General features: G+C 40.2%; 3 protein-coding genes across 3 annotated transcripts in view; all 3 read right to left on the bottom strand.

Annotated features, from left to right (window-relative positions):
• Nucleotides 1-14735, bottom strand: part of LOC146968310 (uncharacterized) — a 156499-nt gene that overhangs the window by 17312 nt on the left and 124452 nt on the right. The window lies entirely within an intron of this gene.
• On the bottom strand, nt 1911-6696 carry LOC146968313 (butyrophilin subfamily 2 member A1-like). The gene is made up of 5 exons (XM_085759131.1): nt 6391-6696; nt 3042-3401; nt 2806-2949; nt 2661-2717; nt 1911-2046 (listed from the first exon to the last, which is right to left on the bottom strand). The coding sequence occupies exons 1-5, from the start codon at nt 6470-6472 to the stop codon at nt 2009-2011; spliced, it is 681 nt and encodes a 226-aa protein (XP_085615257.1). The 5' UTR covers nt 6473-6696; the 3' UTR covers nt 1911-2008.
• On the bottom strand, nt 10711-14039 carry LOC146968312 (sialoadhesin-like). Its single transcript, XM_085760313.1, has 6 exons — nt 14009-14039; nt 13458-13493; nt 11504-11809; nt 11176-11424; nt 10911-11051; nt 10711-10811 (listed from the first exon to the last, which is right to left on the bottom strand). The coding sequence occupies exons 1-6, from the start codon at nt 14037-14039 to the stop codon at nt 10711-10713; spliced, it is 864 nt and encodes a 287-aa protein (XP_085616439.1).

Genomic DNA, 14735 nt, shown 5'->3' with positions numbered 1-14735 from the left:
CCAGCTCAAAAGACTCCCTTTATGTTTTCTCATTTACAAAATCCCACCTTCTCCAAACAGAAAAACACCCTTAACTGGATGGTCCACATCCAGTCAACACCTAGCCTATAAAGTTGAACCTCTGGCTCTTAACCTCTGACCTGGCGTTTAACCTTTAGGCTAAAGCAAACACAGGTAGGCTAAAGAAAAGTTGATATTTCACAGAAAATCACATCCCTGAGAGAAAAGCACACACATAGGCCTACTTCACTGTCTCACTTCACGTCCTGTCAAACAGACATACAATTAAAAATATCTAGAACATATCTTTATTTAAAAAAAAAGTTTTCAAAGGTGTTCAGAAATGGCTTTGTCCTGTTTGTCCCGCCTCCTTTACACGGAAAAAAAATGTGTTTATCTCAGACGTTTATATCACGACGGTAGCCATTAGATTGACGGATGACGGATCCTATTTTTATACTCCAGCTTTTAATTAATCCCTGTTTTTTTTCTCTCCTTCTCTTCTTTCTTGTTGTTGCTGTAAATTGTACAAACAGTAAACTTGAAATTGCATGCATTATGTTTTTGTTATTATTATCTTTTTATCTCATCTGTATTGCCTTACTGTACCGTTCTTTTACCCTGTAAAGCACTTTGGGCTGCACTTTGTGCATGAAAGGTGCTATACAAATAAACTATTATTATTATTATTATTATCCTGATATCAGTGGCTGATGAATCATGAGCATCGTGACGCATAATTCACGCGCCTACATTATCCAATGCGAAAAAAAAAATACCCCACTTTCATCCCGGATTTACTCGAAAATAGAATTTTGCACAAAGTTTTGGGTCAGTGTATCTTTTGGTCATTGGATTTTCTTTCAATGAATGGGAATTAAAAATCAAAAATTACTGGTTTATTCTATTTTCATTTTGAAATACAAAAAATAAAATTGAAACACAAAGTGTTCTTGTTTTTGAGTGTCAAAGAACAATTAACTAAATTTTAAAAACAGTTTGATTTTCATGTTCTATGTCACATAACAAAAAATAAAATCAGCAGTCAATAGAAACAAATAAACAGACCAAAAACACTTCTTTTTTTTAAAAATATTTTGACACCAAATGTTGTCATTTTCAAGGCAAAAGCGCCAATGAGCGCTACAGTACCTGTGTGTCTGTGGTTCTGTAGGCCAAAATCTACTCGGATATGATTTCAGACAGTAAAACAAGGCCTGACATCTACAGAAATCAGTACGCATATCAGATTAAAGTGGGGGCAGAAAGGAGATTTTAAGATGAAAATGGCAGAAGCTTGAGTCCCCAACGTACGTCCCAGGTGGCAAAAGTTATAACCAAAATATGGACCTGCTATATCTCCCTTTTCCCTTCTTCTACTCTGTATGTTGTGAGCATGTGCGTGTGAAGACTTTGTCCCCCGACAGGTCTGTTGTCCTGTCCCAAGGCATTAAATTATAGAATACTGTTTCAAATATTTGTGGAAAAAAAATAGCTATGTAATATTTGAGTTGGGGGCGGGGGTCCTAAGACTATCTCGTTCCAACCTCGTTCCAACACGGGCCCAGGCAAGACTATCAACTGGCCTGATAGACCAGTCCGAATCCGGCCCACAGCTTTGCCTTGTAAATGACAACTTCCAGTGTCCAGTGTCAGTGAATATGAAAATAAAGTTTGTTTTTTTGTTTCTGTCGTCTAGTGATTTTATTTTTGTTATATGAAATAGAACATGAAAATCAAACTGTTTTTAAATTTTAGTTAATTGTTCTTTGATACTCAAAAAGAAGAACGCTTTGTGTTTCAATTTTATTTTGTGTATTTCAAAATGAAAATCCAATAAACCAATCATATTTTGTTTTTTAATTCTTATTCATCAAAAGAAAATCCAATGACCAAAAGATACACTGACCGTTTGGGCTACATCGTCTGATAGATGAGTTATTACACTAATTTTATGACCCACAGTGGGCTCAAATTCAATTTTCTTTTCTGAACACCATTAAACAAATCATCCGGAAAGAGGTTGCTTTTCTTCTGGGCTCGAACCTACAAGAGAACAATAAAAGGGATTTAGTATTATATCACAATCAGTGTGTCATTCGTTCTTTCAATCGGAAATCAAAAGCCAAAAACTGAAAAAGTGACGGATTATTTTGTTATTTGATTTTTAATCTAACACAAAAAATATTTCATATTTCAATTTTAGGCTCAGATTGAAAATACGAAATGGAAAAATGGACCAATGGACTGAATTTGATTTTAATATTTAACTGGTCGGGTTTACGTGACCCGGAAGTTTGCCCCCCTTGGTTACTGTTGCTATGTCTGTCAAACTTTCACTCCCAGCTATATGAAATATGGAGTTTTCAGCAATAGATGGAATAAAATTATCAGCAAATTTATAGAAAAACTGTTTGTAGATATCAGAGAGAAGCAGTCAGAGGGATCATTCATAGTTTTCAGTTATGTGACCCAGCAGCTGGAGGGTAAAACATCTGTTCAATGACACATAAACCCAACCAATTAAATATTAAAATCAAATCCAGTCCAGTTTTTCCATTTCATATTTTTAATCTGAGCCTAAAAAAACAATGATCACATGATACACAGATTCATCACACTTTAATAATGTGCTGGTGACTGTGACAGCTGAGACTTACCGTGACCACTGGACTCATCCAGGTGTTGACGTTTCTTGCTGCATGGTGAACTTTGACCTTTGAGAATAACAGAAAATGAAGCCAGCTGTGTTCTCCATAGTTCAAAAAGAATGACTGATCTAAGACAGCAGGAAGTGGAACTTACCATCCAGGTCGGACTTGGAGTCTCCACGTCGTCCTTCGTCTTTTCCTATCGTGATTGGATATATCCACGTCTGGATTGGATATTTCAACGCAATAAGAGCAACGATCACCGTGACAGCCAAGGGCACCATAATCCAACTCAGGTCTGTGGGGAGCAAGAATCAGACATGACAATCAGCTGATTGGCTGATTCAGGAGCTAAACTCGCAATTTTCTCTCCTCTTGGATTAAACTTACTGGGAATGAGCTCATCTTTAACATGGAGGTGGATGGAGCTGTTGTTGATCCAGTTTCCTCCTTCGGTATCTTTGTATAAACAATGATACGTGCCGGAGGCGTTGGTTGTTAAATTCATTAGTTCTATGGACAAATCACCGCTGGTCAAATCTTTAGCTTTCAGCTGCACCCGCTCTGCAAACCACGGGTCCTGCTTCTCTTTGTTCTCGTGCCCATCTGAGTTACAGTAGACATATTGACTGTCTTTCATCCACTTGACAGCCCCGACTGCTGTGTCTTCGGAAGCATGACATGGCAGAGTGGTGTTGCCTCCAGAGGCTGCAGAGATCTTACGAGGCTCTGGAGGAGGTCTGGAGGTCTCTGGAGGTTATAGAGAAGAACACAACAGAGCAGAGAAGGTGAACACCATGGAGACTCAGACATCAAGTTCAGCATCATGGTCCTGATCCTGTTTCAGTGACTCAGTACGTTTACATGCACAGCTAAGTCGAGCAGATATATGTCATTTCAGCAACCTGAAGCAGACCACTTTCCTGTCAACTTTTAGTAAAGTAAAGTTAAAAAAAAAAAGGAAATGAATAACTTGGAGTTCTCAACTTAAGTTCCCGACTCGACGCACTGGTCCGAACTTGGGCTGAAAATAGACTGTAGCCTGTACAAATTACTCAGGTAGGCCCACGGGCTTCCTTTTTATATATACAGTATATACACAATAAAGTCATAATGCCATAATTCAATTTTTTCAACTGTCATGTAAAAGTACTGAGAGACAAACCAAACACCACACACACCTGCACATCATGTTCATGAAAAATATAAGCTCCTGCAACACATCTAAAGTTATGGACTCTGCAGATCATTGCATTCTCTTATTTACACAGAATCACAACTGTTTTGGAATAATTGGGGTTGAATAAGTAAGCATGCTTAGCAATAAAGACGTTTTGATTCTGGTGTGTGTGTGTGTGTGTGTGTGTGTGTGTTTATTTTGTCCATACAAAAGTAACAAGGCAAGGCAAGGCAATTTTATTTGTATAGCCCGCTTTTACCACCAGTTTGTCTCAAAGGGCTTTACATGGCATCGTAGCAACATCCTCTGTCCTTAGACCCTCACATCCACTGAGGAAAAACTCAATAGAAAACCCTTTTAACAGGGAAAACCAGGAGAAACCTCAGGGTGAGCAACAGAGGAGGGATCCCTCACCCAGGACGGACAGACGGGACAGAGATGTTGTTACAGACTGTGCGAAATATGGAAATGTTAACAGGAGTTGATGAAGGCAAATAATACAACAGAATTAATCTAAGTTTACTTCCTGATTGTTGGTGTTGTCATACAAAAACCAGTTTAAAGACACAAACCTGACAACACTAATGACACTGCACAAAACTAAAATACAGTAGTGGACGACAGAAGCAGATGAGACCACCCGCCAACCTAATAACATTATGGCCTGGCAGGGGTCACCAACTATATTTGTCGAAGGGACAGAATTTTTCTCAACAGACACCTCGGGGGCCGGACATTCAAATAAAGTGAAATTAAATTCACATTTTTGCCTAATTACTTAGTTTTTAATATTTAATATACAGAACAAACATAAGCTGTGATTTATGAAAGGAGGCTGACAATCACTGACAGGTCTGAACAGACCTTTACAAGCCCAGAACGCCTCATGATGCAATACTGTGTGAGCTTGTATAGCCTATTAGTTATTATTTTCGGTGCGAAAATCACAGTTTTCATTGGTGCTTTAGCGTCTGGCATACTTAGTTACACTAATGAATAAAATAAGATGCAATATAATGTGTGTTTCTCTTCTATAACATATTCTACATCTCGGAGGCCACGTCTTTCCACACACAGGCTTCCTTCAGCTCAGAGACAGACTGGGGGAACCGGTCTGTGCACCGCGTCGCACCGCTGGCGTTGCTTTGGGTTGTGAGCTTGTATGACGCGCATCTACATTGAAAGTAATGGGTTTGTGCGTGCAAAAGACGCTACATCTGAACGCACCCCCCATACACCCACACACAGTTTAACCCAGGCGGCGGCCATAATCACCCAGGCGGTCCGCATTTGCTGATAGCCAGGGCAGGGCCGTTGTCTATGGGAGAAAGGTGATTATAACTCTAGGGGCCCATAAAAAACCCTAGTAGTCTAATATTTGTATGACTGATTTATTCTACATAGTACACTGTAAAAACTCAACATCTTTCCAAGAATATTTGTCTTATTTCTTGTCCAAATGTCTCATTTCTAGTCAAAACTAATCTCTTTCCACTTAAAATAAGACTCATCACCTAAAAATTAACTTGTTTTTAGATCATTTTCACTTAAATTCACAATAAATAGAAAAATCTGCCAGTGAAAGTAAGTTTTTTGTGCTTGTAATAAGGAAGAAAAACTTGCTCCACTATCAGATTTTTTCTACTTATTCCAAGTGAAAATCAGCTTGAAAGAAGTAGAAAGTGTCTAAAAACAAGCTACTTTTAATATGATGTGTCTTATTTTAAGTAGAATGAGATTTGTTTTGACTAGAAATGACATTTTGACTAGAAATAAGACAAATATTCTTGGTAAGATACTTGAGTTTTTGCAGTGTAATGCTGCATTGGCATCAAAACAAAGAAGGCTAAATAAAAAACCATAATACATACGTAGTCTAAGAAAAAAAGAGGAAAAGTTAGGGGGAGGGGCCCACTTTTAGTATTCTTTAAGGGGGCCCAGAATTCCTAGGAACGGCCCTGAGCCGGGGAAAACCCAAACTTCCGCGCATGGTGACTGGATGTTTACGCCTCTGGACGCGGCGTTTCCTTATCTCAGTGCAGGGACTCACAGGCACACACACACACACACACACACACACACACACACACACACACACACACACACACACACACACACACACACACACACACACACACACACACACACACACACAAGCAGAGACCGAGAATAATACATGTAAACTATTAGACCAGAGTCGCGGGCCGGATTCGGCTCACGGGCCGCCAGTTGATGATCATTGGATGAATGAATAACTAGAACACCGTAATGTCATATCCCGGTAGCACGCAAGGCAGCAACTTTCAGGAAGTAGCTCAAAGGTGCTTTTAGTCGTCTGTCTCACACCATAGATATATGGTCTCACACAGCGTTAACCCTGACTAATAATAATAAAACACTCTGCTTCGTCGTTACGCATTAGATTTAGAAAAGAAAGATGACTATAATCTTTTAACGAGGACCACCATTACAGCCTCACTGGCACCTGACGTCACCTGACGCTCGTTGCTCCACACTAAGTGAAAACAGTGACAGGGAAGTTGTTTCCTCTCCACTCACCTTGACAACAGCACCAGAGGATGGAGACGCAGAGCGAGCTGAGGCCGATCACCAGAGGAGCTGCGCCCCCAAACCGCCACATGTTCCTCACGGTGCCGTGCTCCGTGCAGGAGGAGAGGAGCTGACAGAGAGAGACATCTGGGTGACTCAGCTGCTTTTTTTCTTCCTCTCGGAGTTTATTGGCACAGGGAAATAACTTATTGGTACATTAGCGCCACAACCTGGACTGGCGTATTGATGGATCAGATTAAATCATGAAATATATGATGATCACACTGACACCAAACTTTCTGATCTACTTCCTCCACGAGACATATTTCACTTTTTTGAGAATACTTATCCTGGGGCTCCGGTGTTCATGGGGGTGGTTTTGCCACATACAGACTGGTCAACGGCATGTGGATATTCCTACGAGGAAGGCAAACATCTTGGACATGTGTTACAGTAACATTGCCGGTGCTTTTCGTGCCCGTTCATATCCGCCGCTCGGACTTGCAGATCATAACGTCATCTGTTCACTGCGGCTCTACAGACTGAAACGTCACAACTCACAACTACAACGGTACAGCGCCCCACAGTGGTCGAGGGGTGCCACTGCCCTGCTCCAAGGCTCCCTGCACTAATCAAATCATCTTTGATGGAAGTCTGACTGAGAGAGTCTGTCATTGTGGAACACATCAGTTTCAGTAAAAACACTTGTTACTCTAACTGAAACAAATGAATTGTGCAATAATCTGTGTTTATTGAATGTGAATTGTGTGCTTGTTGATAGTGTTTTTTCCCTCCTTCTTCTTTTTTCTTTCTTTTTCTTTTACTTGTGTGTGTGTGTTTCCTTGTTGTTTTGTTTGTTTGTACTTCTCTTTTAATGACACATAGAGGGAGAATAGATGTCTCAATTTGTTTGTGCTTGTTGCAAAAACAATAAAGACATTTTATTCTAAGAAAAAAAAAGTCCCAATTCAAAACCCTGGATAACTCTGTAAGGAAAAACATACAGCCTTTAGGTTCAAGGACTGGGAAAGCCCTAAACTAGCAAACAGGGGGAAAAAAACAAGGTTTTCAAGGCAAAACTATAATTCAAGAGCAAATTGTAATTTGAATTTGCCAACATGAACATTAAGCAGGCATTCATGAAAATCCTGACACAATGTGAACCCAGAACCAACACCTGCGTAATGACGGACTGCAAAAGAACAAAATACAGGTGCATCTCAATAAATTAAAATATCATGGAAAAGTTCATTTATTTCTATAGTTCAATTCAAAAAGTTATACTAATCATGATATAGACCCATTACACATACACTGAAATATTCCATGTCTTTATTTTGTGTAAGTGTAATGATTATGACTTACATTTAATAAAAACACCAAATTCAGTATCTCAAAAAAACAAACAAAAAAAACAAAACAATATTACATCAGACCAATTTAAAAAATGATTGTTCATACGGAAGCTTCCTCCCAGCCATCGTAGCATCCCTGAACAAAAGGCCTAGATAACCATTTTTTCTCTCTCTCTTCTAGATTGTTCATGAATGAGTTGGGCTGTACTAATGAACTTTAAGTTACAGTTTCCATTCAACTTGTAAAATGTTCACAAGACTTTCAGCTATCATTCAACCTTGATTCATCACAGTATAAAATTCCTCTGATAGGCTCTCTGCAGTTCAGTGGTTAGCGCCTAGGTTTACTGATCACAAGGTCATAGCTTTGACTCCTGCCTCAGTCATGTCTGTTGCATGGCTCATCCCCGCTTGCTTTCATTGTCAATTTTGTCTGCTAACTAGAAAAAGCATTTCCAAGAATGGAAATGGTGTGACTGCTGATAGCAACTGAACGCTGTTGCAGAATTAGCAAATAGTGCAAGCAATGATCACCATACAAATGTTTGACCAAGGTCAGAATCGAACCCACAACCTCATGGTCATTAGACTTCCACTCTGCCTCTAGGCCACAGTGCACACACAGTTGCAGAGACTGTTGTCTGTTAATGATCTGCACACTGTCAACATCAAGAAAGCTTGAGAGTCAAGCTTGAATGACTTAGAATGAAAATTTCTGTGAATTTCAGGCTGAGAGCAGCAGTTTCAACATGAAGCAAGTTATCAGAAGTCAACAGAGGACAACTGGGAAAATAATTCACTATAATTGTTGTTGAGGCAAGATTTGAACCAGCAACCTTCAGGTCTCCAGATCAGCAAGCTAACCACTAGGCTACAGACAGAGACAGTATGTGAGGGGTAAAGAAAACCTTTGATAAGAGGATCACTGGCTTCTGCTTAAAAAAAAAAGTAAGGAATCGAACCCAAGACCTCATGATCAATAAACCTTTACTCTGCCACTTCGCCACAGAGAGCACAGACATAAGCATGTTTCAGACAGAGTTGTGGAGAATTCTCAGCATTGGGCTGAATGAGAGCAGAGAGCTCCCTGGCTGCATTTAAAAAATATTTAAAATTATTATCTAAGTCTCTTTGCATTTTTGACCAGAATTTTAGCCAGAAGACAAGTGTGGCTACAAAACTGGAGAAAATAATTTGTCTAGAGTTTAATTTGCAGAAAAAGTTAAATATTTGAAAAAGTATAAATAGTTAAAAAGAGAAAAGTAATGCCGATAAAGTTCAAAAAAAGCTGCACATTTTGATATATGAATTGTTGAAATAGCACAACACCTAACACACTAACCATATGGCCACAGAGAACCTGAGTTACAATGAGCTTTATACCATGAGGAATCAAAGACTGTCCAATGACAGCTGAATAATTGGAATCAAAAGTCAAGCAATGAAGTGAAAAGACTGAGGCAGGAATCGAACCCATGACCATATGATCACTAAACCTTTACTCTGCCACTCGGCTACAGAGAGCACACTGCTTTCAAGGCTGTTGTCATTCATTGTAATGTGATGATGTGCTGCAAACTGGTATGAGTAATCAAGGAGATAACAAACACCTGTAACCAATTGAAGGCGGGGGAGGAGAGCAGAATTCAACATAATATAACAAGAGTTCTTCCCTTGGATTCGAACCAGTGACCTTAGGGTTGGCAAGCAGTTACCCTAACCCCTACACTACAGTGGAGTTGTGAAGAAGAGAGGTTGAGACTTTGATGAATGTGAGATTTTTTGTGAAAAAGTTAAATATTTTAAAAAGTATAAATAGTTAAAAAGAGAAAAGTAATGCCGATAAAGTTAAAAAAAAGCTGCACGTTTTGATATATGAATTGTTGAAATAGCACAAAGTATGAAGGACTAGAAGAAGACCGTAAAAAGGCGGAAGAAAATGGCCAAACAGAAGAACAATAGTGTGACTGCTTCAGCAGTCACACTAATTAAGCATTGTTTTAGCAATAGCGTTCAGCCGCTTTCAGCATTCACACGCATTTTCTTCAGGAAATGCGCTTCTGACTTCCACCATTTTTTGGTATCTAACTAGTCCCTCATACTTTGTACTATTTCAGTAATAGTAATAGTGTGACTGCTGAAGCAGTCACACTATTGTTCTTCTGTTTGGCCATTTTCTTCCGCCTTTTTACGGTCTTCTTCTAGTCCTTCATACTTTGTGCTATTTCAACAATTCATATATCAAAACGTGCAGCTTTTTTTGAACTTTATCGGCATTACTTTTCTCTTTTTAACTATTTATACTTTTTAAAATATTTAACTTTTTCTGATTTTTTTTGCAGATCATTAACAGACAACAGTCTCTGCAACTGTGTGTGCACTGTGGCCTAGAGGCAGAGTGGAAGTCTAATGACCATGAGGTTGTGGGTTCGATTCCAACCTTGGTCAAACATTTGTATGGTGATCACTGCTTGCACTATTTGCTAATTCTGCAACAGCGTTCAGTTGCTATCAGCAGTCACACCATTTCCATTCTTGGAAATGCTTTTTCTAGTTCATATATCAAAATGTTCAGCTTTTTCTTGACATGTGTGCTATTAACTTTCTCTGTCATAAAAGTTACACTTTTTTAAATATTCACCTTTTCCTGCAAATATTTTTGTCATTAAGATTGAATGATAACTGTCTTCAAACTTTTCAAATATCCTGCTTTTTTAAACTTTAGCTACTTCAGCATACTACAGACATTATTCAACCTTTAAAACATTTACAACATTTTAGTTTAAACTATTCATTACTCAGATTGCAAGTTATACTTAAGTTAAAGCCTCAGCCTTTTCAACATTGCTTCAGAAACTTCTCCAGCCCTTTCTCTGTTTGACTATTTTTGCTTAATGACATAACCAGTTCAAAACAATGAAAACATTTATTTCATCAACTGGATAAAAAACAACAACAACAACAATCAAACAGGTTAGAAGTGATGCTCTGTGGTGATACCATCGTAGTGATCTACCAATCCCTGCTCAGCCAGGGAGGGTGGGGTCGTCACCAAGGAGACGGTCAGATGATGCTCTGCAGGTTAGGAACAAAACATGGAGAGTGTCATTGGCCAGTTGGTTAACTGATTGGTTGATTGATTGATTGATTAATGGATGATTGATCGATCAATACCTTTAGCTCTCTGTCGATACAGAGACACCATGATGACAGTGGAGATGACGTACGGACAGATGACCACCAGGTGACGGAGCACAGTGAGGACAAGATGGAGGGAGGAGGAGGCAGGGGGAGGAGAAGAGGGAGGAGGAGGAGCTGAGGAAGGGGGCGGGGCTGCAGTAGTCGGGTCTGGAGTAGTAGCAGGTCTTTCTGTAGAGAGATTCACCTGGTCAGGTAAATATGTGGATGAATAAGTGGTGAAATGGTGAAACCTCCTGACCTGTGACAGTGATCCAGCTGGGTGGAGACCCTCCATGGCCTGTGATGTCACAGCTGTAGAGGCCTTCATCAGACTTGGTAACATGGTGGATGGTCAGGTGACGTGTAGGCTCAGTCCTGATGAGGGAGCCATCTTTATAGAAAGCAGCTGGGGGGTTGGAGGGAGGGGTCTCCTTTGATTGACAGCTCAGAGTGACATCATGTCCCTCCATCACAGGGAGGACAGGACTCTGCAGGATCACTGGTCCACCTCAACACAGAGACAAAGTACAGCAGTTGATCCATTTCCACACAGCTTCATCAACACTGACTCCACAGTCTGATCTTACCAGTCACAGTGATGTTGATGCTGCTGCTGCTTGTTGCTCCCTCTCTCAGCTCACACCAGTAAACTCCACTGTCTGATGGGACGGTCACACTGATTCTACAGGAGGAACCAGTTGATCTTCCCCACCTATCTCCACACTGCTTCCTCTGTCCTCTGGTTGTGTTCCTCATCACCTTCCATCCAGCAGAGCTGTCGTCCTCCTCACAGCTCAGAGACACTGAGTCTTCTTCAAACAGCTGAGAGCTGCTGGGACTCACAGTCAGACGAGCTGAGGTGGGGGGTGTAGCATGATTAGATGTAATGCTTTCTATGTTTTACAGTTGTCATCTTCGTGTTAAACTTCAATCGGCACATAACCATGCAGCCTGTATCTAAGTTTGTGGTTTTTCTCAGGCAAATCAAAGAGTTAGAGAATGTACGGTATGTCCATACAGCCTACTGGAAGAGAGGAGAAGTGGGTAAACAACCCCAGCCAGTGTCCAGAGCTACATCCAGACATTTATTCCTGAATCATTCCTGCTACAGTTCTCAAAGAAACATGATGGTTCAACATCGCTGGTGTTGAAGCCTGGACCTGATGCATTAATTCTCGGATGGACGGCAGCAAAAAAAAGAAAGAAAAAGAAGCCTGTGGTCTGTTTTTGAACCCAGCACGTCCCGGAGCACACATTTATTTAGAAGAAGTTTAATCACTGGTTAACTTTTAAATGAATGTTTGCTCCAGATCCGGCTTCTTCCTTCTATTACTGTTTTAAACAGTCAGGAGTTGATTATATTTTTTCCATCTTTGCTGAGCATAAGATTTGTTCAGAATTAATAAAAACTTGTCTCAAATATAGCATCTGCATCTGGACATACAATATGCTGAAAGGGACAACGAGGAGTTTCTATTCGGTTATAAAAAAGTCTCACGTTAATGTGGATGAATCTCCGCTACCCACACTTGTTAATGGGCCCATTTTCGATAAATATATCGTTCTGTCTCTATGGTTATTTTGTTATTATTAGTGGTGGCGGAAGTGCTGGTCGAGCCGACCAGCGTTTCCTTCGTTGCGAATCATGAGAATAACGCAGCCGCATCGCCGTTTATGGTCGGAACTACGGTGGTATGTGAACCTCTTTGAACCTCTGACTTTAATTATTGATGAATGAAAACATGAGTCCGTCTTGCGCCCGGTCAAAGAAATGTACGGTGCGCGCGGAGGCTCATAAATGTAGTGTGAAAACGCTTCGCTTTTCCAAAACTGGGACAACGAGGAGTTTTGGAAAGCGAAGTGTTCTCATACTACATTTACCATGAGCCTCCGTGTGCACGGTGAAATTCTTGGACCGGCACAAGACGGACGTCTTACCAAGAATGTTTTCATTCATCAACAATGAAAGTCAGAGGTTCCGTCGTAGTTCCGACCATAAACGGCAATTCGGCGGCGTTATTGTCATGACTCGCCAGGGCAGCGTCCGCGAAACCGAAAGTAAAGAAACGCTGGTCGGCTCGCCCAGCATTTCCACCACCACTAATAATAACAAAATAACCATAGAGACAAAACCAGATATTTATCTAAAATGGAGCCATTAACAAGTGTGGGTAGCGTAGATTCATCCACATTAATATGAGACTTTTTTATAACCAAATACAAACTCCTCGTTGTCCCTTTAACAGTATTATCAACAACTTCTCTTTTAATGACATGTATTGACCGAAATAAAAGGAAACGAAACTTAACAAACTACAGGTCTTCTAACCCCCGCCCTCACTGGTGATATGGTTGTGGTCTTCTATAGACTTCCAGGTAACAGAGGAGATAAACCCCCACCCCCCTCTGACAGTGCCCACATCCTCTTTCACATGTACATACTATAATACTATAAACCAAGTCCCTGGCTGCTCTCTGACGGACTGGTGTCCCTTTGAATCTGTTCAGCTTGTAAAACTGTGCTATGATGCGTTCACTGACCTGTGCCTGTGGAGCAGCGCAGCAGACAGCTCAGACCTGCAGGAAGAAAGTTGTTTCAAAACAAAATCTTACAATTCATTTAAACAATATACAGACATAAGACTGATGGTAAAAGCTGTGAATTCAATGCTTCATTATGTCCTTTCAAAATAAAAGTAGAAAACCATATTCACATTAGAATATTTTGACCACAGAACATTTGCAGAAGAGAACTGTATTATGTAGAGCTGTATCATTGGAACAGACTCCCTCTTTATCTCATTGGTATTGATAATAAATCAAGATTTAAAAAATACACCCAAGAAAGGTTTCACACATAAAGAAATCATATAAACCAGGTTATTTTAAAGGTTTTTATCCAATTTGTTGTACTAATGAATAGAAGGGATTGTTGTTGATAAAGTATATTGTTGTAGTTTAACCTAACTGTTCGACTATTTTGACTTGACTTGTCTTGTGATTTAAAGTTAGACTAATGGGGATCCATATATAAATAAACAATTAAACAGTGATGTAAAAACCAAGATGTAGAAAAACAAAGAGCAACTCACAGAGCAGCTTGAGCAGAGATGAATCCTCCATCCTGATCAGCTCACCGTCTCTGCAGATTAAACCCTCGTCCTTCACACATTGATACAAGCAGCTGTTTCTGAGAACAGAGGAAGTGAGCTGCAGGTGTCGGTGTCTCTGTCCTCTGCTCTGTTTTAGCTCAGGACTGTGGTCAGAGGAGCTGCACGCCATCACCAGCAGGACGGAGCTGTGGTTTCACCAACGTGCATCAGTTCTAGAGAGAAAACATCCTGTGGACTGTTTGTCACCGTGTGTAGTGGCCTTCCTCTTCCCCAAACCCCAACCATAAAAGAAAGTCACGGTTGCTGATAGAGCCCACATGAATTTTCCAAACGAAATTTCACCGATAACCAAAAAGCATTTATTATTTGTTCTTTAAACTAAACAAGGTCTACCTTTAAGGCATGGTACAGTGTCAACAATCAGCAACACCTGTCCTTGCTCATCCCTTTCTTCAAATAACGCTCCCATGCACCACCACTGTTCACCTAATTACAACAAAACTAAATACACACCAAAGTAAAAGCCAATTGGTTCCTACAATGTGCATGTTCAGTTTCCAGTGAGTTTTTAAAGTTTTTTAAAGTATATTTTAGACTTTTTTTTGCCTTTATTTGATAGATCAGTAGAGATAGACAGGAAAGGGGGAGGCAGAGAGAGGGGGAATGACATCCAGGAAAGGGCTGAGCAGCAGGCCTCAGACAGGGA

The sequence above is a fragment of the Trachurus japonicus genome, chromosome 18 (assembly GCF_045865225.1).
Source record: "Trachurus japonicus isolate A0001 chromosome 18, Traja_1.0".
NCBI classification, from domain to species: Eukaryota; Metazoa; Chordata; class Actinopteri; order Carangiformes; family Carangidae; genus Trachurus; species Trachurus japonicus.
The sequence above is the reverse complement of the archived record's forward strand: the minus strand, read 5'-3'. Positions and strand labels throughout refer to the sequence as shown.

Coding starts and splice junctions, on each gene's coding strand:
- LOC146968313 (XM_085759131.1), bottom strand. CDS start 6,472: ATGTGGCGGTTTGGGGGCGCAGCTCCTCTGGTGATCGGCCTCAGCTCG. Junction 3,402..6,390: donor CCTCTGGTGCTGTTGTCAAG/GTGAGTGGAGAG, acceptor TATAACCTCCAG/AGACCTCCAGACCTCCTCCA. Junction 2,950..3,041: donor TAAAGATGAGCTCATTCCCA/GTAAGTTTAATC, acceptor TGCTCCCCACAG/ACCTGAGTTGGATTATGGTG.
- LOC146968312 (XM_085760313.1), bottom strand. CDS start 14,039: ATGGAGGATTCATCTCTGCTCAAGCTGCTCT. Junction 13,494..14,008: donor ATCTCTGCTCAAGCTGCTCT/GTGAGTTGCTCT, acceptor TTCTTCCTGCAG/GTCTGAGCTGTCTGCTGCGC. Junction 10,812..10,910: donor GTATCGACAGAGAGCTAAAG/GTATTGATCGAT, acceptor CCTAACCTGCAG/AGCATCATCTGACCGTCTCC.